The sequence below is a fragment of the Magallana gigas genome, chromosome 4, assembly GCF_963853765.1.
Source record: "Magallana gigas chromosome 4, xbMagGiga1.1, whole genome shotgun sequence".
NCBI classification, from domain to species: domain Eukaryota; kingdom Metazoa; phylum Mollusca; class Bivalvia; order Ostreida; family Ostreidae; genus Magallana; species Magallana gigas.
Genome location: NC_088856.1, coordinates 24,752,970 through 24,777,927, shown reverse-complemented (window position 1 = coordinate 24,777,927; position 24,958 = coordinate 24,752,970). Strand labels below are relative to the sequence as shown.

Sequence of the window (24,958 nt, the reverse complement as noted above, 5' to 3'; positions counted from 1 at the left end):
CTAAATGTTGTCCGCGGTGTTGATTTGTGCTTAGGTCCAAACACTGTTTCACTTTCGGTTTGCTTGAGTAACTGCATAGGAGAGTTGATTAAAATCAACTCCCAAAAAAAATGAATGAAAGGGAGAATAACCTTTAAATAAACTTTAAGTACTTTTAGGATGGAGTTTAGAACGATTTATACAAACTGTTTGCAATTTAGCACGGTAAATTGTCAAGTAAGATTAAGGTATAAAACACCGTGACCTTAGTTTGGAAACCTATGCTTCTTAGATTTACTTTATGAAAGCACGTTACTGACCTGCATCGTAAAATTTTTAGTTTAAACAATGTCTACAAGTCAAAAATAAATATATTGAGCAACTGGATATGGTTTTTTTATTGCTCAAAGTGGGGAATATATTTATAATGCATTGTACGCCCCTATCCTTTAATATTTTCCTATATCATTATGTGAAGCACTTCTAAAGGTGACAAGATACAAGAATAAAAAATGACTCTCTCAATGAATATATAAACACACTACCTAAAAATTACTGTAGATTTTGAAACACTGTCAGTGGCGGATAATTATACCAGTGCAACGGTGAATTTTTTGCAAACGCTTAAGATGCAGTTTTGTAAAAATCAGTGTTAACCAAATGATAGATTATTGCTTAGAAAGAAAAAGAAGTTTTTTTATTCTGAAAAATTAGGAAATTGTATTGGTTCTATATATAAAAAAAACCAATTACAAAAGTGATTATAAGTACTACATGTAGTAATAATTTACAATGTATGCCGAAACATTCTGTATGAAAAAATATCAGAGAGTTTCGAGGCCCGTTAGGGCCCAGAACTGTCTGATATTTTTTTTCTTCATAAAAAAGTTTTTGAGGCATATATCGTACTTAAAACACTGCCATTGAATTTCATTGTTGATTTTCCCGAGAGTGTCTCTGAGGGATATCAGTACTGTTACCACTGGTAACGGTCTGATATAAAGATATAAAGAAGCTCACTAATATCGGACTGTCACAGATAAAATTTTAAACTGCTAGAACAAAGGAATAAAATCATAGCAGTGTTTTAAGCAATTCTATCATGTTTGAATTTGAGACACGCACTTTCGACGGATGCAAAAATGCCACATTGGCACTGGCATAATTATCAGGAACAGTGTTGATAAATAAATATGTATAGCAGTTTCGAAGATAAATATATAGAAATGATATTGATACAATTTAACATTCTAAAAGATAACTAAAATTGCTTAAAAATATGCCCTTGACATAAGCCCAAATTCTTCCGCGGCGTCGGTTTACGCATTGTAATTTGATTCCACACCCATCTAGATCTTTTAGGTCGAATAAATTAGAAGATGGGTTACAGTACTTTTTAAAAAATAAACAATTTACTTTCTGTTCAGGTTTTTCAACAGCATTAACCCTTGTCCTGACAGTGAAAAAAAAACACTCAGTAGAGTTTTAAAATTTTATCGGAATATCAATTTTGTTAAAATGTTCATGAATAAACAATGTATAGTATATTTTTGACAAATACTATTTGCCATGGGTTCATTTGTCGGAAATCCGTTGTAAACTTTAGATTGAATGCTAAATCCAATTACATGTTCTATGAAAGTTTGTTTTCGTGAAAACTTGATGGGATATATGTAAATGATAAGTAAACAAATTGGGTTTTTTTTATTTCTGAGGCTGCAAATTTTAATTTTTTAAACAAAAAAAATAGTTTTGGTTTCAAATTGTTATTGGTTTTATTCAGGCACGTAGCTTTTTTTGCACCACTTTTTCCCGCAGCAACAAATTTTTTAAAATTTACATATAAAAAAATGAATTATAATGGAGTTGGCCCCCCCCACTTTTTTGGAAGTTTGTAAAAAATTGATATGAGAATAAGGAAATGAGTAGTCAAATTGAAGTTACCCTTCCCCCCCCCCCCCCCCCCCCCTCCCCCGGATTAGGAATTTGATGATTTGGAAGGAAAACAATTATGGTAGGGAAAAAAATTTTTGGAACTATAGTTGAGTTTCCCCCCCCCCACGGATTAGGATTTTGAAGATTTCTGGAAACTTTAAATTTCCCCTTTTTTTTTTCTTTTTTATTTTTTGGGCTTGTCAAGATTTTTTGGATAGGTCTGGCCCCCCCCCCCCCCCCACTTTCAAAAACGATGCTACGTGCCTGTTATTAAGGAAGATACCAACTTAAACGTTCGCAACTTTTGTGTTTGATTGGATATCGCCAAATCTATAAAAAAAAAAAAAGAAATAAGGAAAAGTAATCATTTCCGGGATAGGGATAATAATGGTAAAAGTTCCTGGATAAGGTAGTTATAAAAGCACATTCAAAAGAGAGCGGAAATATTTTAAAACAGGAAACAAAGAGTTTTTTACGGGAACCATAATTGATTAAGACGGTAAGGCGTTAAGACATGATTGTGTTTTTCCTTTCCATATCCTTTATATCGTTGCTAACTGAGGCATGCTACTACAGTCCCAAGTGTGAAATTCAGGTAAGGATGACCTAGGGTTTTTTTCGTATTTTTTAAAAATACCGTTTTGTTTCCATCGCATGTGCATATATTTTCATGCTTTGCCTCTAACATTGCTTTTTAATAAGATCGGCGACACTGCGGTATCATTTTCTAAAGCATCTACTGTTAGTATCACATGTATTTTGAATGCTAAGTTTCAGGACAAGGGTAGCATAATTATGCATAGTTTTAACGTATTAAATACATTAATTAGGATACAATTTATTTTTATTTAATCTTCATTTACAATTGTATCTAACGATTTTAACTTAAAACGGCGAATGCATGCGCGACAAAGGCTAGAAGAAAGAGAAAAGAGTCGTCAATGTTTCCGTGTAAACCGGTAAAGGAACAATGCTACCTGTTATGTTGTTATCAGGAAGAAAAATTATTACGTCCTCGTATTATTGCGTCTTTAATCAGGTCCGGGGACCATAAAAAGTTAGACGACTAAGTAAGATCACTCTTAGATCCTAGTCTCACTCTCATAATTTTATGGTGTTGTTGTGAGATTGTTTAAATCAATTATGCCAGCGTTATTCTAAATTGCACACGCGAGTCTTAATTGAAAAAATATACTTAAAAAAATCGACTTTGACTCTGAAACCCAATGTCTTAATGTGTATATTGACGCACGAATAATAAAACGTGTATGCACGTATCTTTGGGGAAAGGGGCTGTCTCCCCCCCCCCCCCCCTTTTTCATTTTTTTGCGCAGCAAAGATTTTTCTGAAATTTATATACAAAAAATTGAATTAACATGGAGATGCTATGAGCCTGTGCTGCCAAATGTTGAATGTGTATGTAAGAGTTCTAGCTCGTAAAAACACGCTGCTAATTTTTACATTTGAAATGCCAGATAGCAAAATTAAAGGGTTTATGCAGTGAAATATTTTATGATATATAGATTATTACATGACATAAATGTCATGTTGTTATATCGCATCCCATACTAACCCAAACTCGTTGTATATCAGCCCTAGATACGTATGATGGACAGCGACTGAAAGTCAAGTTGCAAAAATGCCATTGCATTGGCATTTCATATACACGTACTAGTCTAGCGCTATGTCTTAAATCATTCCTACATGTATAATTTAATTTATTTTTTTCTTATTATTTATAGAATACTAATCATGGAAACTGTTACATGAAGAGAAGAGGTATTTACAACGATATATAAACAGTTCATTAAATCATCCATTATATATATTAAATAACTCTCAATATCTAGTATGTTATATTTTTCATTCTAATGATAGACATGCATTTTGTTTAAAGCTATGTATTTTTATACTGATATTTGTACTCAAATATTTTAACGTTACGATTTTATTACTCAGATATACACAGGGTAAAGCCCTATGAGTATACCGGTAAGCTGTCTATAAAGTATTATAACGTAACAACGAGCACGCAGGCAAAACAAAGACTTGGAAAAATACAGCTTAGTATAGAAAGAGGTGAGACAGTCATTGATTTCTAGTTATATATCCTCATAGGCGTCGGAATGGGATGGGAGGCTAACAATTGATCCTAGAGTTACCTTAAAAAAAATAAAATAGTAATAGTAATATTGAAAACGAAAACCTATATTATAATATATCACTATCATATATGAAGCTACATCATACCCCCCCCCCCCCCTCCGATTTTAATTTTCATGACTTTGGGAAATAGTTTTAGTGGGTTTTTTTTTTGGCTTGTCAAGATTTCTGATGATTAGTCTACCCCCACCCCCAACCTTTCAATTTGCTTCTGACGCCACTGTACCTAGATAAGGGGTGTTTCTATTTAATCATTTAAATTGTGGCAACCAATCTACGGAGATTGTCTTTTAGAGTGTTTTTGGAAACGTAAATTCAATTTTTATAAAATACAACGTTTTAATTTTTGCTGAATTTTTTTTCTTTTTCAGGCACAAAACGAAATCTCCGATATATAACGATAGGAATATATGAAGACAGTCTATCGTGGAAATATCTTGTTAAGATTAACAACACAAAGGTAAAAAAAAAACAGTTAAACACAGGATAGAAATTTAATTTTCAATTATTTGCTGTAATATAGTTACCTTAGTAAACATATGAGTTAAGATAATGTATTTTTAATAGTGGTTAAGTACAGTTTATAATCGGTGCATTAGCTTTTTTTCATTGCATTTTCCATTTCGAGTTGAATATAAACATATGTATATTCAAATGATAAATTTTGGTTCTTCTGTTTGAATTTGTTGTTGTTGTTATTTTGAGTACAGTCATCATTTTAAAGCTTATTAAGAAATTACCTTTTATGTTTCCAACAGCCATTTGATGAGAGTCATATGGAAGTTCATGTCTCCTGTTTAAAGATGTCTGACCAAAGAGTTAACATGACAATTGCGCTGAGGGTTAAAAACCCAACGAGAATAAAGCCAACCAAAAATCGACAAGGCAGACGAAAATACAAATTACAAAACCACGAATGTTTACTGATCATATTTAAAACAAACCCTCAAATGATGGCGATTACAGTCACTACAAAAAACCATCGCTTGTGTCAAAGGAAAAGAAGGTTCAATAATAAAGAAAATATGCGATGCATATGTCGAAGAAAAAGAAGAAGGAGAAGGAGGAAAAACAAAAGAAAAAATATTAAAAATTCTAGAGGAGAATTAACAGATAATCGTCAAACAAAAATCATGTATTCAACGCCTAAAAACGAAAAACAGATTTTACCAAAGGGTAAGCTGTTGTATAAAGGGGACTGGATGGTTGTTGCTATTTTTGGCTTTACTGTGGAATCATTAGAATTCAAGGTGGCTCGATTTTCGTGGTATTCATGGGTAGCCCTCACTCACGAATTTACATCCTCCACAAAAACTAATTATAAAATATTAAGTTTTCCTACTGAACTGAAAACCGATGCATCCACGAAATTACATGTACATCCCCACGAATAAGCAAAAATCGTATAATCCACGAAAATTGACCCCCACGAAATTAAATGATTCCACAATATTTACATTAACGTCCTTAAAATGAAGAAATCTGAAAATGATAGCATTAAGCATCCAAGGCTAATATATGTATTAACTTTATTCACCAAAACAACAGTTTTTAGCTTAAAAAATAGTTTCTAGAAAATTTTTTTTATTGAAGATCTAAATATAAATGTTTAATTTGTTAACCACCCAACCTCCTTATGTACAGAAGTAGTTTACGTCCAACTTGCTATTTCCTTATAATGTTTATTCGATCGTTTTTTTCATTTTGGAGATTGTTTCAAACAATTGAAATGTTCTTTACTTAATATTTCAGAAAACTGCATAGTAGATACCCATAAAAGAACTACTTCGTTTTGGTGGAACAAACAAGACCAAAATATTCAAATAGAATCATGTGGAATTATGAACAACGCGTCAGAGTTGATCGTTGGAAAGATAATTGAAAATGGAAATGTAAGAGTCGCTTTCCTTATCAGAAAAGCCTTTGTCAATGGAAGAATGTTGGAAAGACTATTGTTTTGTCTTTAAATTGGATTTAAAAGAATCTAATTGGCATGTTTTTGTACTCTAGATTGTGTCTTGTCTTACGCCTTACAAGAAAACGGAAATCTATTATCCACGGGTAAGTGTTGGTTTCTATAATTTGCATATTTTGGTGAGAATTTTAAGTTAATTCTTAAAACAGTTATATTTCATGGGTAAGTGGTGGTATCTATAATTCATGTGATTTTTTGTCATGAAAGCTTATTTTTAAACAGTTAATATCTGTCAGTCTATATTACAGATTTATTACTACCATAGACGTATGAAATCATTTGTAAGTCCATGTGCTTTTAAGAAGAAATGAGTGGAGGCTCATATTACATGTGAGTATTGAAAACAAGTATGCAAGTACAATATATAAAGCTAGCTATTGAGCAATACTTCAATATCTGATTTTGCATTATTAAAAATGCTTTACTTATATATTCAAAGTTCAACAATTTGATGATGAAGTATTATGATAATTAGTTTTATTTTTTGGCTGATTTTGATTGAATAAAAAAATATCTGTTGCGTCATTTCTGACGTCATATACTGCCAATAAATACAAATAAATCAAATAAATACGAAAAAATATACATATATCACGTTATATCAACTTTCCTAAAAAAAAAATAAAAAAATTAATATATACCTGAAACACTTAAAAAATGGTAAATTATGGGGGATAAATTTGAATCATATGATTTTCAGTTTTTTTATCAGTAAATAGTGCATGTTAAAGTTATAGTAAAATTGGTTTTTTTTCATTTCACAGAAAAAACATACAGATGCAGTATCTTCAAGGAGTATAGGTGGGAGTATCAGTGGACTCGGCTATCATTTTGCATGTCAATCATATAACTATTTTTACATCTACCGATTTTTTATTTTTTAAACTTTTTTTCTTTCAAAAAACTTGTGTTCATACAGCTACATGTACTGCCAAAAACCAAATTTTGATCATTTGTCAGCTATTGAATATATTCATTTCTTTTATAACTGCCTTCAAAGGCAACATTTAGCAATGTTCGATTCCTAGAGTATCGTTGATTTATAAACTTATGAATACAACATGTAGCAATGTTTTGTTGACTCAATTTGATTGATTTATTCATTCAATAATTATATACAGATGTATATGGTACAAAAGGTACCAATTAAATACTTATTATATGTATATATTTACAAGCAAATGATGTTTGACATGGCTGTTCTTTGAAAGGCATTTTTAATCAAGAGAATGTGCAAATGTATATACAATTCATTAATTTTTTTAACTTTCTATTATTATTGTTATTGCTATTTTATACACTTACGTTGAAAGCCCAGACTGCTTAGACTGAAGACATATATTTCATCTCAGTATTTTCTCTTACATAGGCACAGTAAACTATGTCATAGTTTATAAAGTAATCCTCACGAACCAGTCCTAAATTATTTAAAATATATTTAATTTATCTTTATTGGTGTACACCAAAACAAAATATTTCATGAAAATAATTGTTTCTATTGTATGTCATTGTTTGATGAGAATTATCGTTGAAATAAAATAGGTTTTGAAGATATGTTTTGAGAACTCATTTTACGTTTAGCAGCACATTAACTAAGCTTTAATAGAATAGAAAAAATATTTTTGTTTCTTAACGGGAGAACTTTAATTGTATGGTGTGGTTTTTTTTTTACTTTTTCATTTATTTATTTAAAGGACTGTTTTCATGGTTGTTTTGTGGTTATCTATGGCGTTGACCTTGAATAAAATCTTAACACGCTTCTGAAAAATATTGCAATGAAATAATGACAAACCAATTTTTTAAAGTGCATTTTATTGTTTCAAATATTTAATTTAATTTCAATTTTTGTTTTGCAAAAAGACGTCCTCTCAGCTATAATTTAACAAAACCAATAACCAAAAAAATTGTTTTTAAAAATATCAAAATGTTTTTGCGTACACTAATGAAATGAATCAGTATTGTATTTATGATGGAAACCATGTTAACCATTATTTCTTTGTTGACAGAAAAATTTATTTTAATAATTTTACTTCGTTTAAACAAAATAAAGTGTTTTAAAGTAAGTAATAGCATACAACACATTCTCTGACCTGTGAATTTTTTGCAAGATATCGTTTATTTAAATAATTCGTTATTCATTGATTACTTTTCTTAAACAATATTGAACCATACTGTGCAGTCAGTTTTATTCATGGGGGTCAAAGTTCGTGGGTAGTCAAAATTTTCATGGTTTTTAGCTCACCTGAGCTGAAAGCTCAAGTGAGCTATTCTGATCACATTTTGTCTGTCGTCCGTCTGTCCGTCCGTCTGTCCGTCTGTCCGTAAACTTTTCACATTTTCAACATCTTCTCAAGAACTACAAGGTTAATTTCAACCAAACTTGGCACAAATCATCCTTAGACAAAGGGGATTCAAAGTTGTGAAAATTATGGGCCACACCCGTTTTCAAGGGGAGATAATTAGAAATTAATGAAAAATTTCGAGAAATTTTCAAAAATCTTCTTCTCAAGAACCAGAAAGCCAGGAATACTGAAACTTGTGTGGAAGCATCCTCAGGTAGTGTAGATTCAAAGTTGTGAAATTCATGACCCCCGGGGGTAGGGTGGGGCCACAATGGGGGGTCGAAGTTTTACATAGGAATATATAGAGTAAATCTTTAAAAATCTTCTTCTCAGAAACTAAACAGCCAGGACAGCTGAAACTTGTGTGGAAGCATCCTCAGGTAGTGTAGATTCAAAGTTGTGAAATTCATGACCCCCGGGGGTAGGGTGGGGCCACAATGGGGGGTCGAAGTTTTACATAGGAATATATAGAGTAAATCTTCAAAAATCTTCTTCTAAGAAACTAAACAGCCAGGACAGCTGAAACTTCAGTGGAAGCATCCTCAGGTAGTGTAGATTGAAAGTTGTGAAATTCATGACCCCCGGGGGTAGGGTGGGGCCACAATGGGGGGTCGAAGTTTTACATAGGAATATATAGAGTAAATCTTTAAAAATCTTCTTCTCAGAAACTAATCAGCCAGGAAAGCTGAAACTTGTGTGGAAGCATCCTCAGGTAGTGTAGATTGAAAGTTGTGAAATTCATGACCCCCGGGGGTAGGGTGGGGCCACAATGGGGGGTCGAAGTTTTACATAGGAATATATAGAGTAAATCTTTAAAAATCTTCTTCTCAGAAACTAAACAGCCAGGAAAGCTGAAACTTGAGTGGAAGCATCCTCATGTAGTGTAGATTGAAAGTTGTGAAATTCATGACCCCCGGGGGTAGGGTGGGGCCACAATGGGGGGTCGAAGTTTTACATAGGAATATATAGAGTAAATCTTTAAAAATCTTCTTCTCAGAAACTAAACAGCCAGGAAAGCTGAAACTTGTGTGGAAGCATCCTCATGTAGTGTAGATTGAAAGTTGTGAAATTCATGACCCCCGGGGGTAGGGTGGGGCCACAATGGGGGGTCGAAGTTTTACATAGGAATATATAGAGTAAATCTTTAAAAATCTTCTTCTCAGAAACTAATCGGCCAGGAAAGCTGAAACTTGTGTAGAAGCATCCTCAGGTAGTGTAGATTCAAAGTTGTGAAAATCATGATCCCTGGGGGTAGGGTGAGGCCACATTGGGGGGGGGGTGTTATAATTTTACATAGGAATATATAGAGTAAATCTTTAAAAATCTTCTTCTCAGAAACTAATCAGCAAGATGATTCTTTATAATTGTTAAAGGCTTTGGCTCCAGGACAATTCTTCGGCCTCACGAGAAGGTTCAGAGTTTGATGTAGCTAAATATCCCATATACATGTATAAACAATTGTAAAGGATCTTTTTGAGAACTGCAATACTCAACATGTGATATGACTATAAAATTGAAGCAGGCAGCTATTTTTTCATTAGAATCTTTTTGTATTACTGTATTGAGTTATTGCCCTTGATTTATTGATTCTTGATTATTTTAATTAATGCATCCACTGTTAACCAATTATTGTGATGATTATTTTTATACAATAATAAATATTCAATGTATATAAGTTGTTCTGCATAAGTAGTTTTGGGTTAGGCCGGATTAGTTTGTTTATTTTTGATTTCCAATTTTTCGATACTATGAATTATTTTAGGCCGGCACATATATAGGGACAGTGTCTATTGCATTATGATGAGCAACTGTTTGGGGTTAAACTTGATCAGGTACGGATTGATTGAGGGTGTGGACATCCCTGCTCTGTTTAATCTTCGTGTTTTCTAACCTACAATTCAGAGTGTGCGGTCATTCCTGCCCTGTATCCCAATAATACCAGTGTGCGGTCATACGTGCTTGTATTGGTGGTGGTTGCGGCGGAGCATTAGTGTATGGTCATCCCTGCTGGTGTTCTGGCCTTTCTAGCGCGTGTGTGGCACTCCCTGCTTGCGTTAGGTTGAGCTGCTTGCGTTAACGTTGGTACCTGTTGAGTTGTGTAGGTGTGCGGTAATTCATGCCTGCGTAACGTTGAGTCCCTATATATGTGCAGGAGCGGTGATTAAAGTCTGCTCTTGTAAATATTGGCAGCAATCAGGGCTATCCGAGTTCCAAGGGGGAAAAGGGATTTTATCTATACAAGATCTACATGTATTATTGTACATTGTCCAATTGTTTGTATTATGACTCCATTAAGCTGACTTTATCATACCTATTGTTCCTCAGGTGAGCGATGTGGCCCATGGGCCTCTTGTTGTATTCGTAATTTAGTTGGTAGCAAGTTCGGGATAATTTACAATAGATATTCAACAAATGCTTTTATATGCGTTCGTGGGAATGTAAATTCGTAGGTAAGAGTAAGAATAGTAGTGAGTGAGGGAAAAATTGGGTCCACTCGGGGTTTATCTAGTGTTTACTTGTGGTTTACTTGGGTTAATTGGAAAGTGCCTTTGAGGTAAACTGTACGCACTGAAGTGTAAAGCATCATACTGCATGAAATTCCTGTCCCTTGTATATTCCGAATACACAGTTAGCGTCTGCTTTCAAGGGTATACTTCTAACCGTGTTTACTTTCTGTGTCCACTCTGGGTTTACTTTGGGTTTACTCTATGTTTACTCTGGTCCACTCTAGTAAACCCGAAGTAAACCAAGCGTAAACCTAGAAATTAAACCCAGGGTTTAGTTAGGTTTTACTTTCCTTGATATTGGGTCTGATCGGTACTGTATGTATTTTTTAAAAAGTGAAGAAAAAGATATAATTTCAAAGTTGACAATGTGTAAAAGTTTGGTCAACGCCCACTAATCGTCAGAAGGTTAATAACGTGGTCTTACACCCATTCTTCCTAGTTAAAGTTTCACTACATACAGTGCCGATCAGACCCAACCTAACAGAAAGTAAACCCCAACTAAACCCTGGGTTTACTTTTTGGGTTTACTCTGGGTTTACTAGAGTGGACCCAGAGTAAACCCAGAGTAAACCCCAAGTAAACCCAGAGTGGACACAGAGAGTAAACCCCGATCAGAGGTATACCTTGAAAGCAGACGCTACATGTGTAATCGGAATATACAAGGGGCAGGAATCACAGGCAATAGGATGGTAAGATAAAATACAGGTCTGCTTCACACTCCAGTGTGTATAGTTGATTCCAAAAGCAATTCTCGAGTAAACCCAAAGTAAACCCCGAGTAAACCCAAAGTAAACCCCGAGTAAACCCAAAGTAAAACCCGAGTGGACCCACATTTTCAAAAAGTAAACCCAAAGTAAACCCGGGGTTTAGTTGGGGTTTACTCTGGTGTTAGGTTGGGTCTGATCGGTACTGTAGCCAGACTGTCCGGGGGTGTGGGGGAACTCACTATATTACCAGTCTTCTAGTGAAAGTTTTATTATATATTGTGTAAGTCAATCTATACAACACCGGTTTTCAACCTGCCCTTTTGTATTCACTGTTATGGATGAGTTTTAACCCCTAGTATCTAAAATACATTAAATATGCACCTTATTAATACTATTATAATTTATTATTATTGAATATCTATAAATTGTCCTTTCTTGATACCGTCGATTTTAAAAGTGTGTGATCCTTTCGCAACCAACAGCACAATGCCATTAGGTAACTTTTTTTGGTAAACTAGGAAGTAGTGCTTTGACTTTATCATTTGAAAACAGGACATATTTCAAGGTAACCGAATCTGTATCTGTATCTGAAAATGAATAAACTCAGTGTACTGAGAAGTGCAATGTATTATACCTTTAATTTTTATCACGTAAAAGTAAAACAAAGCATTTAGGTCTATAACATATCAACACAACTGCAATGGTTAATTGTTTGATTTTGTTAAGGAAAGCATTGCTTCAGTTAGATTTTACTTTTGATAGTATTAATAAGTGAGGCTTTATTGATGTTTCCAGACGAAGAAGAGGAATAATAGTTTAAAGCAATATGATCTGTATTTTTTAGAATTTTATTTTGCTTCAAAAACCTGCTAGTATGTAAAGTCTGCATGTAACTTAAACTTTTATGATAAATAAGATTTGAAAAAATCATTAGTTTTTGTTAGTAGAAAGATTTCTCTTCTAAGGAAGATATAGTAGATCAGTTTTTGTACAGGACTACAATAATTCATTTTTGCTTCAATTAAGGCCTCTTTACGGCTTTTACCACAAAATAAGGCTAACAAAAATTTAAAAACCATGATATTTTTGTCATTTTAGTAGAAAATAACATTTGCGTACAAAAACAAATTCAGCATGAAAATTGCAGCTCATAATGCTTTAAGCTGAGATTAACTATCGGAGATACAATGAATGATGAAAGCATTCTTTGTATTTGAAACGTTTTCTGCTATACGTTTATGTATTTGTTTAAAATGTAGCATTTAACAATCTTCTATTAAATATATCAATTTTGCATTATATGAATAAGAAAGTTTGACAGTATAAATTTTAAAACACTCGAAGAATGAATGAACGCAGAAGGGTATTTGTATTTGTGCAAATCATTTTTTACTCTTTGACCAAATCATATTGCGAAACATGTACCAACAAAACACTCGCTTCATCAAGACCGAAAAAGACGTCACTTTTGTTTGTTATTTCAATATTATCTTTGAGTATGTATCATCTATCAGACTCACATTGCAGTCCTGTCCCGGAATATTTACAATCTATAAAAATAATGTTCTTCATTGATGAAACTGTGAGACTAGCTATATAGGTGGGTAGTAATAAATGGGTAGTTTTAAGTGGATATTACAAAATGGATAGTACAAAGTGGATAGCAATATGTCTGCAGTCGTGCAATTAAATAGTTGGATATTTTATGAGTGAACGGTTTAGATTCTTTAATTCAGCTGATTAGACACATTTTGTGTTTTTTAATACATGTAATGCTAAAAAACCCAAAGGCCAATGGGTAAGATATTTCACGTTAGTTTTTAGTTACGCTTTCTGTATTTTCTAAGTTACATAAAACTCTAATGTTGGATTTACACTTCCTACAAACTTACAGCTATAGTTCCAAACCCCTTTGTTAATATCAAGTTGACAATAAAACTATCACCATATCATATCTACACTAAATCAGAATATCTCCACACATGTGCGTGCCACAAATCATTGGTTAGTAGTTCTATAGAGGGTAGTTTTTATAAAAGTTTTATTGTACATCTCGGTATTGTACATTACGGTACCTCTCGTGGAGTCATGGCATTGATTTGGTGGTCATTTTGTAGACAAATGTTTAATATTTACTTTAATAAAATGTCCGCATAAATATACTAATGTAACTAGAAGTAGAAGTAAATCTTAGGCTTTTTTTAGAACACCTATTTGTTTATCAGTTGAAAAATAAAAATATTATTAGGTCCTCTTCGTACGATTTTATGTTGTGCAATGAAGGATGCTGTACCATTGTAGTTCTTGAGAAGATTTTTAATGAAAGCATAATTATCATGAGAAAAAAGATAGGCATTTAAGTACAAGGCATGCAGTTATGCTTTTGTTTTTGAGATCGCAATATTCTTCAAAATTTGATTGAAAATAAGATATTTGTTGTAGTTGAATAATTAGAAAAAAAAATAATATAATAAAGAAATTATGATAGATATATTTGACGAACACGTTATCAACTACGAACGGATATAAGATACGACAGAAACACAAAAGCTTTTAACCCGGAAAAATACTATTGTCTCCATGAGGAAAGATTTATTACACACTATAAGGAAATTTCCAAAATTTCCTGGATAGGAACTTAAGGAGGCCGACTTTAGTTATCATTGTGCATGCATATTTCTGCGCTTTCATGTAGAGTACAGTTTTTTTTATCTTTTTAGTGGCGTCGGAAGCAAATTGAAAGTCGGAAGGGGGGGGGGGGCTAGATTTATCAAAGATTTTGACAAACAAATAAAAAAGGTCTTTGGTATAGTTATGTATTAATATCATTGCAAAAATGTGCCCCCCCCCCCCCCCTTTGGACGCCTTGACCTTTTACGATTTTTTTAAACCAATGAACAATATCAATAAAATAGAGTTAAAATTATTTTCCGTTGTTCCGTAGGAGAGAATTGCCATTGTGCTTTTACGACGTTATGATAAAATGAAGCTTTGTAGGAGTACTAATTATAAGAAATAACAAAAAAGAAAAAGTAATAATTGTACACCTTTAAAATTTTACACATAAAATAATGCTATCTTAAAGGTTGTTTAAATTTTCTTTATTATCCATAAATTGTGTTCAATAATTACAAAGATCTAGTAATATGGCAGAGATGAAAACCCAGATGAGATCAATTGATCTGAAATAACTCCGATTAAACGGGTTTTTCTTTTGAAATGCTGAAAAGTATATGCTCACTTAAATGTGATAATGTTAAACTATGACTCTGATACACACTTTGCAAATATCAACATCAGGAGGATAATGTATATACAGTTTCGTCGTCTTTGTATGCTTCGTGTTATAAAACATTTTTAAACGCCAGAAAAAGAAATTGTTACGAGTTTAAAAAAAACATAGAAACTATCTCCATTTAAAGATGTGGTTTTTATTTTTTTAAATCGGTTAACACGACACACAAAAAAGGAAAACCCGACTTCGTAAAAAAAAAACCCGATGTTATCGGGTAGCTTAGCTGACAGGTAAAGGGAAGTATTTAAAGACCTTGACATCAATCGAAACTCTTCCGTAGCGTCTGTTTACAGGTGACAAAACGACTCAAAGCGCCGATTTGTAAAAAAGAAGAAGTCATGTTTGTCTGATTTTTTACTCAATTTGATAGCGTTTCTCAGTCCTATGTGCTTTAATTTTCTTGTATTTCTGTATTTGACAATAAACTTCACTCAACCTATAATTTTTCCCCTTCAATTAAAAATTGTTTGGGGGTTCAATACGTGATAAAATAAATGTTTCAGTGTTATAGATGCATGCACAAAACAACAACCCAATATTAAGCCAAAAAAATGTTTTATAGAGTAGCATTTAAAGAATAATAACTTACTAATGCTATCATGAAGACTTAAGATGCAGTATAACAAAAACCCGAATTCTGAAGTTAGTAAGGATGTTTACGTTTAATTGAAAAAATGTTAAATAAATGAGTAATCGAGATCAGTATCATTTTGACTATGATACATTTGCCCTAGTCCTTTAAATTTGACTTATTAGAGTATTAATTATGTGCACACAATCAAGTTGTGATGATACTTATCATCTCACAGCTGGGGATAATTTTGTAAAAGATGGCTGGTAGTTGCTACAGGATATTTCATTTCAACTCGCATTGGTTGCATTGATAACAACGGGTCTTTGAATATGCAAATAAGCAGGAAATATTTCAGAATATGAGGAAATTCTCGTTTTGCCGTGTATCATTATTGATTATGTCGTTATAGCGTGCAGACATGATTATTATTCTCTTGACGCTGTCTTTTATCTCGGTGTTAACTGAAGCATGCGAGACGCCCAGGTGTACTATACAGGTAAGAGATTTCCTTTTACGTTTGTTTAGTTGGAAAATTGCCTTTTGGAAATATCAGTTGTAGTACCGTAGTAATTATAGTAGTAGTAGTAGTAGTAGTAGTAGAATATATGTAGTAGTAGTAGTAGCAGTAGTAGTAGTAGTAGAAGAATAGGTGTATTAGTATTAGAAGTAGTATCAACAGATGTAGCACAGATGTATATATGTGTAAAATGAAAGAAGAAGTGGTGCATGGAGATGGTTCAGATTTAATGTAAGCAGTAGAAACAATCGATGACAGCAGTTAAAACATAAAAAAAATGTTAAGTTTGTTGATTTACATGTTCAGAATATTCATCAATATTTCTTGGTATAATGCTCCTTTAGTGGTCCTTGTGGAAACAAGTTTAGTAACTCTTTGGTTGAACTAACTCTTGGTGTAAAGTTTCGTACCTTTTTAATTACTCCTTAATAAACAAACACATTTTCAATATTGCATTTCTTAATTTAAAACTAAGTTTAACTGATTCTTCTCCTACTGACACCACTACCAGTACTTCCTCGCTATTGGCATCCACTACACTAAAATGCATTTACCATATGAAAAGTACATTTATTTTAGCTTTTCAAGTTTGTTACACTGTAATATAAAATACACAAAATGTTCTTTAAAATACAGTCTACGTTTGGTAACAATATCTCCTTGCAATGCATAATAATGTTTTATGCCACAAGGCGACGTGAAAAAGCGCTTACACACGGCGTCCTTTTGACATAAAACAGGAAAATGCAGGTCAATATTTAAATTAGTATCCGAGGTCAGGTAATTCTGGTGCAAAGATTGGCAAACGCTACCTGTAGTTGATGTTTATCCGGGAAGTTTTATTTAAAGTTTTCCAGTATTTGTGTTGTAATATTAAAGAAATAGCTTGATTTCTTTAGTATTTGCCTGTTTGAAGTAGAATACAGCAACAATAACCGAATTCAGAATAACGTTATTTAAAAAAAGAACGTGTGTTTGATCTTCAAGCTCTTCTGTCAAAGATGAAAAACACTTTAACGTTGACTGGAAAATTGATGATTACATAAGAAAACATATTTTGATAGATTATATACTGATCACCCATATTAGTGAAATAATGATACAGGTTATTCGTTCAAAGTGTTAAATCAAGATTAACAGATGTATATAGCCAATTTTTTACAAATAGCCTTTAACTATAGAAAAAATATTTTGCATGTGTATATTATATAATTTGATTGAAAAAATTGATTATAGGTCTAATGAGCCTGATGCAGTTTATTTGCAATGTTTATAATGCACAGAGCCACTATAATAACGATTGCTTTCTTATCTATTTCAGAACACAAACACTGGATCCTGTCGTGTCGACAAAAAAAGTATAGGTATGGCTCTGAATTTAATGTGCATTTTGTTTTGAATTTGTTTCATTTAGAAAATGTTTCTTATTTTCAATAAACCCAACCAGTTTTATTGATTTATTGAATTTGTATTAAAAGAGATGTTGTTAATCAAAACACTGCACTATTAAATGCATGTTCTATTTATCATTTAGATAAACAAATGATACAGCCTTATACAAATAATGGAAAAATCTCCGTGAAATTTTACAATGTAACGACAGAGCCCAAGCATACCAACAGCAATGAAAATATTCAGATAAACATTAGAAAAGGTGAGACAATGCCAAAATAACAATTAAGACTCTTCGTTTAACCTTGCTTGAAAATCAATTGACTTAGCAGAACTAAAGTGATAAGAGCAGTATGATTAATTGTAATGTAACAGATAAAACTTATACATGTAAACTGCTTATATCTACTTTATTTTGTTCTTGTTATCGTTTGAAGTTACCAATGGCATGCCAGGTACAAAACAAAATCTGCAGTTTATAACCATGGAGGTTAAGAAAAACAATCTACCATGGAGATACATCGTGAAGATACAAAAGAAAGAGGTAAATTAACTGATAATATGGTTGTTTTGAACATGGAGTAATATAACAAACTGACATAATTTTGATTTTAACCAAAAGCGTTATTTCTTTTTAAAAGACGGTACAAAAAGACAAGGAGGTGCTGGTTATTTTGTCTTGTTTACAAATGTCAACGTCTGCAAGCAAAAGCAACATCACTATTGCTTTAGAATCTGAGCCATCAAAAAAGCAAAAGAGAAAAAAGAAAAGTCACGCAGATAGAAGTCATAGCAGAAGAACTACCAGACATATGTCAGAAATAAAGACAATCTCTTCTCAACAAATGAGATCAAAATCAAACGAAAGCGAACCAAAAGAAAATAAGATGAAACGATCTGATCAAGGTATGATGTTATTACCTCATGTAAGATCAATGCAGATATCGAATTCTCATTTAATCATTGTAGGGACTTTTTAATTGCTTTATAAAATGTCATGGTAAATTATATTAAAAGGTAGCGAAAAGAATTGTATTGTGAATTTTACTTCGAAAACAATAACGTTCTGGTGGTCGAACGAAGAAAATAAAAACGTATTTGAATGTGGATTGATGGATTCTGATGCCCACTTCACCGAAGGAAACAAGACTGAAAAAGGCAAAGTAAGTCTTTCGTGATATGATAGTGGTTAAATATATTATTTGATTTTGAAAAAAAAAAGTATTTCTATTTAAAATACATGTTCTTCTTTTTAATGTATCATTTATGTTTGTAAATATTGGCGCTGTATTGAAATGAACAACAGCAGTATGCAATTGAGGAGACTGGATGGTCAAAAAATTAACCGTTAGATCCAACTTTAATTTCAAGTTATAATTAGTCAGTAAGTGATATTTAGTAAAGAAATTTCTTGAAATTTAAGCTAAAAACTTTAAATATTTTGTATATCTTTTTACACAGTTGTCCCTCTAAAGGAGATAAAGCGCATATTTTGCGTATCTTTATATGCAGCCTCCTACTTCCACAGAAGATAATGTGCATATTTCTTATATCTTTATATACAGCCCCCCTATTTTCTAAAGGAGATAAATATAGTCCCAAAATAGTCAAGACCACATAGCCCTCTTAAAAAGGCATGGTCGCGATTTTTGTTAACAGTTTACCATGCTTCAGTAAAGTACATTGTATTTCTAATAGTCAGCATTTTCAGTATAACCACAATTTTCACAGATTGAATTATCAAAAAGGGCACCATTTAAACTTCTAGGTTTTGCGTCTTAATTGACAATATATAATATTTTCTCTACGATTCCCAAATTAAAAAGTTAATTTGGAGTTTTGAAATATTGTTTCTTAAAAGAGCATGGTCAAGATTCTGGTCAAATTTTATTTTTCTCTTTTTTTTATTTACAATGATTTAAGACTACATTTCTAATGATCAAATAAAATTCGAGAGTCGTTTGTTGATTTATCAGCAAGATACAGGGCTTACATTTCTTTGTTATGTAATCACTGCTCGTGTGCTGTTTTTTGTTCAGATAAGTTCAAAACACCAATAAAACATCTTTTTTCAAGCTGATTTGTCTCTCTTCTTATTCATTGTAAGCATAAATAAACAGTTCCAAACGTTTAACACATTCATTAAGGTCTAAAACTGGAAATTTTACTTCAACATTAAAAATGTAAACAAAAGCTTTGTGTAAATAAACAAAAGAATTGTAAGCTCTGTAATTCGCTTATAACTCAACGAATGACACTCAAATTTGGTTGAATATTTAAAAAGCTTTACTGAAGTATTGTAAACATTAAAGTCAGAAAATTAATTTTTGTCCCAAATCGTGACTATGCCCCTTTAACTGAATATGAGAAAGAAGTCAAAGATGGGAGACCTCTGATGTCCAGAGGTAATTCATTCCACAACTTATTGTAGAGGGTATAAAACGTTTAATTAAGATGAAGTTCTGGCTTGAGGAATGACAAAAGTAAGACCATCATGACTTCTCAAGGGATAAGTGATTTCAGATGGAATGCATGGTTCTAAATTAGATTAGTAAGTAATTAAAATTAGTAAGTTATCTGGCATCATACCATTAACCATCTTATAAAACAGAATTAATTTATGGACTTTCCTTCTTTCTGATAACTTATCCAACCCTAGTTCATAATACAAATTTGATCTGGAGGAGTTATTTCTTAGACCTGTAATAATCCAAGCAGCTGTAATTTGAACATCCTCTAATAAAGTTGATTCCCTATCATTGCAATTGTCCCAAATTATATCCCCATATTCTAATCCTGGTCTTATAAAAGACATATATATATTTTTATTAATGCATCTCGACAAAGACAGTGATTAAGTATAAGCAGATGAGTTTATCCTATCGACTGCAAGGCTTTAAATGTATAACTTGAGTATGCACTTTCCAACGGGCATTAGATTGGAAATTTAAAACTTTTGAACATTTTGAATGTTGAAGTAAAATTTCCAGTTTTAGACCTAAAATGAATGTCTTAATCGTTAGGAACTGTTTATTTATGCTTAAAATGAATAATAAGATAGACAAACCAGCTTTAAACAGATTTTTACTGGTATATTGAACCTATGTAAACAAAAACAGGGCACGAGCCTTGTTGAATTTTAGATTACTAATAGTAATCAAATTAATAAAAAAATATTAATTGTTTTTTTCTTCATAATCAATCTCTATCAGGACTGAGATGTTGGACAAGGTTATTTATTATTTACTAAACCGACGAGTATATAGCAGGAATCTTCGACATTGTTATATACAATGCATTGGGAAAAAATGTTTTATTTGTTTTGATCTCTCTCTATTAGTAAAAAAATATATATATATTGTCAATAGAAATACTAAGTACATATATATTAATTGAATATTATTTCTATTTTAGATTGTTTCTTGTGTAACACGATTTGATGAAGAGAAGCAGTATTATTCAAGGGTAAGTAAAATTTATCTATGATAAGAATGTAGAATATCTATATTAAATCTATTCAAATCGTTTTGTATTACTACTAGTATTATCAAACATTTTTCTTTTTAAAGATTTTCATCTATGACGGGAAAAAGTCCCACGTAAGTCCATGTACATGTAATGTATCAGTGGATATGAGAACTCGGGAAAGTTATAAACGTGAGTATTTTCAATTTTTGATTAAAATACTTTTAGATATGGACTAAAACAAAATTTGGAAAAAAAACATGAATTGATTACAGAATATTATTTATATATACTAGACTTTGAACCGTGAGTGCACGGGTTGATGTTGCATATCGGACATTTACAAAACAGGTACATCGACACACTGTATTATTGACATTTACACAACAAAGCTATAAGCCTACAATAATACTATTAAATTTCACTACACTTTCCTTAGTTTGAATAATCTGACTGTGTTTCGGGAAAGGCCCTCACCACAGTTAAAATACCTTCCTTATACCAGTAATGTAGCAGAAAATTGCAGAATCGCTCCGGAACGATTTTGGAGAAAATTTTAAAATGAAGTTGCCTTGAAAATAACAGTCCAATTCATCATAATAAACCTTTTTATTCATACAAATATGGATATTGTGGAAACATATACTAAAGATCCCGTTAGCGTGACTGTATTGCGCAAGCGCAAGACTGTAAAATCCAAAAAATCCAGATGATTTCCGGGATTTTTTGATAATTTTCGTTGATTATTAATTAGCGAAGCTTAACTGAGAAAAAATAAATACAAATTGGTAATCTCCAAGTACCAATGACGTTTAGAATATTCAAAACAAAAGAAAGCATTCTTCCGATTTATCGGTATTAATGACCAAAAATTCGAGTCTATTATTTTAATTTAGTAGTATAGATTGAATAGAAGACTCTAATCATTCCGGATCAATTGCATCAATGAAGGTTTAAGACAAATGATCCATAAAACTAAATTTAAAAACAGTTAATCATTTTTCTACAATCAAAATCTTACAAAAGCTAATGAATTTTAAGGTTCATAAACTCGTTGTTACAAAATGTATCGATTTTTTTCTATTATATATATATATATATATATATATATATATATATATATATATATATATATATATATATATATATATATATATATATATAATTATTATATGCTGCAATGATTCTTCACTACATCGTTTATGCAACCAGCAATTCGTTTGTTAAAAAATATGTTCATCGCGTTAGTTACAAAGACCATTTTGGTTTGGGTTTTTTTTTCAGTAGCCTATCTAAAACCATATTAAAATAATCATTAATCTTTACTGAGAACCTAAAATACGTCTTCCGGATTTTGATTAGTTATGAAAAGTAATTTGCTTTCTTGCATTTGGTTAATATGGTCACTTTATTTTCAGCCAATGAAGGCGACCCTGCCCCTGTCGACAGCACACTTGTTGCCGTTCTCGTTATACTTTTCACCGCAATGTGTATTCTTTTTGTCTTCATTATTTGCCTGTGTTGGAGTCGAAGAAAACTACAACACATCATTGAAGTAGATGACAGTATGTATGCCATGAATATAACGTACATTTTGAGTTTTCAATGTGTGTGAATGAAAAATATTATACTTTGTAACAAACACGTACTTATAATTTCTAAATATCATAAAGCTTTACCGTGAAATATTATACTTTGTAACAAACACGTACTTATAATTTCTAAATATCATAAAGCTTTACCGTGAAAATGAACATTGTATTTATAAGAATTCGTATTAGATTAAAGTTTTAAAAATGTAGTTTTGACCTTTTGACTTGCAGTTAAATATTGTTTATAATAACATGATTCTATGTTTTTAAATAGAACAATATCAAAGTCCGAGCAGATCATTCAATGGTAAGGTAATACTTGTGCTCAATTGTTAAATCATAATTACCTTCAAATTATTTGTCAATCAAAATGAACCAATTCAGTAACTTTTATATATTTTTTTTAATCTAAAGGATAAACGAAAAATATCAATTATGCCTAATTTTGTTTTAATGTAGCCCTATATTTACCGTACTTTTTTACAGTGTCTTCTGATCCAAAAGCAATGATTGTGTCTGTCAATGAATTCGAAAACGGTATTCCCCAGCTTGTAAGTTTATTGGAAGGAGCGAAGATAAACGTCGTAACTGTTGCATCTAACGTTAAAGAAAATATGTTGAGTCGACATGACTGGTTGGAAAAAACTGTCGGCGATTGTAACCACTTCATCTTTATTGTTACAAAACAGATGGGAGAGATTTTAAAAAGGATGATTACCGATCATCCAAAGCAAAGAGAAGCTGATTCCTCAATGGATAGTGAAGGAGAGACATGTGCATACACGATAGCTTTGATAAAGAATAAGTTTATAAAGAGCTTGAAATACGAAGGGTTTTGCGTGAATTCCTGTCATTTGGTAAGTTTTGACGAAAATTACTGTGACGGCATATTGCGATCACATCAAGGTAGGGAGTTGTTTCCTTGCATCAAAACTCATTCCTACAATCTGTACTTAAAAGAAAGGTTTCAGTTTAGCCATGCCTGTCGTATTATCAACAATATCAAGAGGAGCGAAAAATCTAAAGCCAGAAAAGTTCGTCAACCGACTCCAAGTCTGATATGCAAACATCCAAAGGAGAGCATGGACATCGAAAGCGCGTTTATCTCTATGATACCTTCTACAAATTGTAATTTTGTTCCTGTTAGCCAAACTGAAAGCAACGAAAACGATTCGGACATTGACATCGATGTTACGAGTGATTTGTTGGGCTATGACATGATTTGTTGAGATCTGTTTCTATTTTTCATGTCGTAAAATCAAAATAATGAGTTCCACAGCGAAATTTTATTTATGTATATGAGTCTGTCTCAGAATTTCTTACTTGCAATAAACTACATAACTGTACACAGGGTTATTTTCGCCCCATGTTATTTTCGCCCTTTTTTAATTGCAAACGTTTAATTCTCGCCATCTTGAATTCACCCAGGAATTACAGCTGTGTTTAACGAAATATATGAGACGTTGGAATTTGTACAGTCTTAAATTCGCCCATTGGAAACGAGGGCGAACATAGCGAAAATAAAACGGGACGAATATTTCCCTGCCGGCATACAGTATAACCAAAGACGTACATTAAGTAAATGAAGTGTATTGAAAATTGATTTACACCGATTATCCGTTTAACAAACTAGTCAATTGTCTCAAAATTATTAGTCAACTTAAAAGCAGCTTATTCAGAGTCTCATTTTTTTAATGATAACTGAGTATTTTTACAACGTCATTACATATTTTTATATCAACATGAACATATGATGAAGTGTGTTTATCATTCATATTTGTTTTTTTAATATTTTCAGTTGTATTTTGTATAGCATACATGTTCATAAATAATATAATTTTTCAATCATTATATTAGAAACCGCAATGTTCAGTTTTTATCGTGTAATAATGTTATCATTCTATTTTTTATGTATAACACAAAATTGTTTTTAATATATTTTGATCTCATATTTATGACGTCTCTCTGAGCTTCATATCTGCATGAAGAGGAGGTTTTATGACAGTATTGTCTCAAATATTTGACATCTCCTCAATGTAGAAACATTTAGATATATAAGTTAAACGGATGAAGATTTCTTTTAAAAATAAAGACATTGTCTTTAAAGAAATGCGAGCAAAAGAATCAAAGAAAAATTTTAACGATGGAAAAGAGGAACCTAACCATGACCTCGTCACGTCATATCGACAATCATTTATTTTCAAATTATTTGCGTTTTAGAACACTTACTAGCTTGGTTGCATTACTCCACTAGCTCAAGAAGACGTGTTCAGTCGTTTTTATAAGGCGCCCCTGTTCTGACGCCCTTGTTATTATTTTTACGTATTAAATCAATGTTATTTTGCTTTATATATACTGCCATGTGTTCAGCTGCAATATTCCTTAGACATGATGTGCATTAAGAATGTAAAAATCTCATTTTTTTTCCTTTATTTGGTTTAATTTTCAAGTGTTATGTGTTCATATTTTCATGTTCAATGTATAAATACAAAAATAAATTAAGTTTGAAAAACTA

At 32.0% G+C, this 24,958-nt stretch overlaps 2 protein-coding genes across 3 annotated transcripts; both read left to right on the top strand.

The window, feature by feature from the left end:
- Positions 1-3,574: 3,574 nt before the first annotated feature.
- On the top strand, positions 3,575-6,382 carry LOC105338073 (uncharacterized). The gene is made up of 7 exons (XM_034450312.2): positions 3,575-3,693; positions 3,874-3,993; positions 4,449-4,537; positions 4,836-5,253; positions 5,830-5,969; positions 6,088-6,138; positions 6,301-6,382. The coding sequence occupies exons 1-7, from the start codon at positions 3,681-3,683 to the stop codon at positions 6,361-6,363; spliced, it is 894 nt and encodes a 297-aa protein (XP_034306203.2). The 5' UTR covers positions 3,575-3,680; the 3' UTR covers positions 6,364-6,382.
- A 9,461-nt stretch (positions 6,383-15,843) lies between these two features.
- Positions 15,844-24,958, top strand: LOC105338072 (uncharacterized). Of its 2 annotated transcripts, XM_066081729.1 has the most exons (11): positions 15,846-15,973; positions 17,316-17,358; positions 17,529-17,648; positions 17,824-17,930; positions 18,028-18,292; positions 18,404-18,549; positions 20,801-20,851; positions 20,956-21,043; positions 22,270-22,416; positions 22,718-22,750; positions 22,930-24,958. In XM_066081729.1, the coding sequence occupies exons 1-11, from the start codon at positions 15,896-15,898 to the stop codon at positions 23,670-23,672; spliced, it is 1,821 nt and encodes a 606-aa protein (XP_065937801.1). In that variant the 5' UTR covers positions 15,846-15,895; the 3' UTR covers positions 23,673-24,958. The 2 variants fall into 2 exon arrangements, with proteins under 2 accessions (XP_065937802.1, XP_065937801.1); XM_066081730.1 differs by lacking the exon at positions 22,718-22,750 and having other exon boundaries at positions 15,844-15,973.

What these genes read in the sequence shown, in the direction of transcription:
- LOC105338073 (XM_034450312.2), top strand. An exon ending in TTAAGATTAACAACACAAAG is followed by an intron (nt 4,538 to 4,835) that starts GTAAAAAAAAAA and finishes TGTTTCCAACAG; the next exon opens with CCATTTGATGAGAGTCATAT. An exon ending in AGATAATTGAAAATGGAAAT is followed by an intron (nt 5,970 to 6,087) that starts GTAAGAGTCGCT and finishes TTTGTACTCTAG; the next exon opens with ATTGTGTCTTGTCTTACGCC.
- LOC105338072 (XM_066081729.1), top strand. Translation starts at nt 15,896, where the DNA reads ATGATTATTATTCTCTTGACGCTGTCTTTTATCTCGGTGTTAACTGAA. An exon ending in AACTCGGGAAAGTTATAAAC is followed by an intron (nt 21,044 to 22,269) that starts GTGAGTATTTTC and finishes CTTTATTTTCAG; the next exon opens with CCAATGAAGGCGACCCTGCC. An exon ending in TCCGAGCAGATCATTCAATG is followed by an intron (nt 22,751 to 22,929) that starts GTAAGGTAATAC and finishes ACTTTTTTACAG; the next exon opens with TGTCTTCTGATCCAAAAGCA.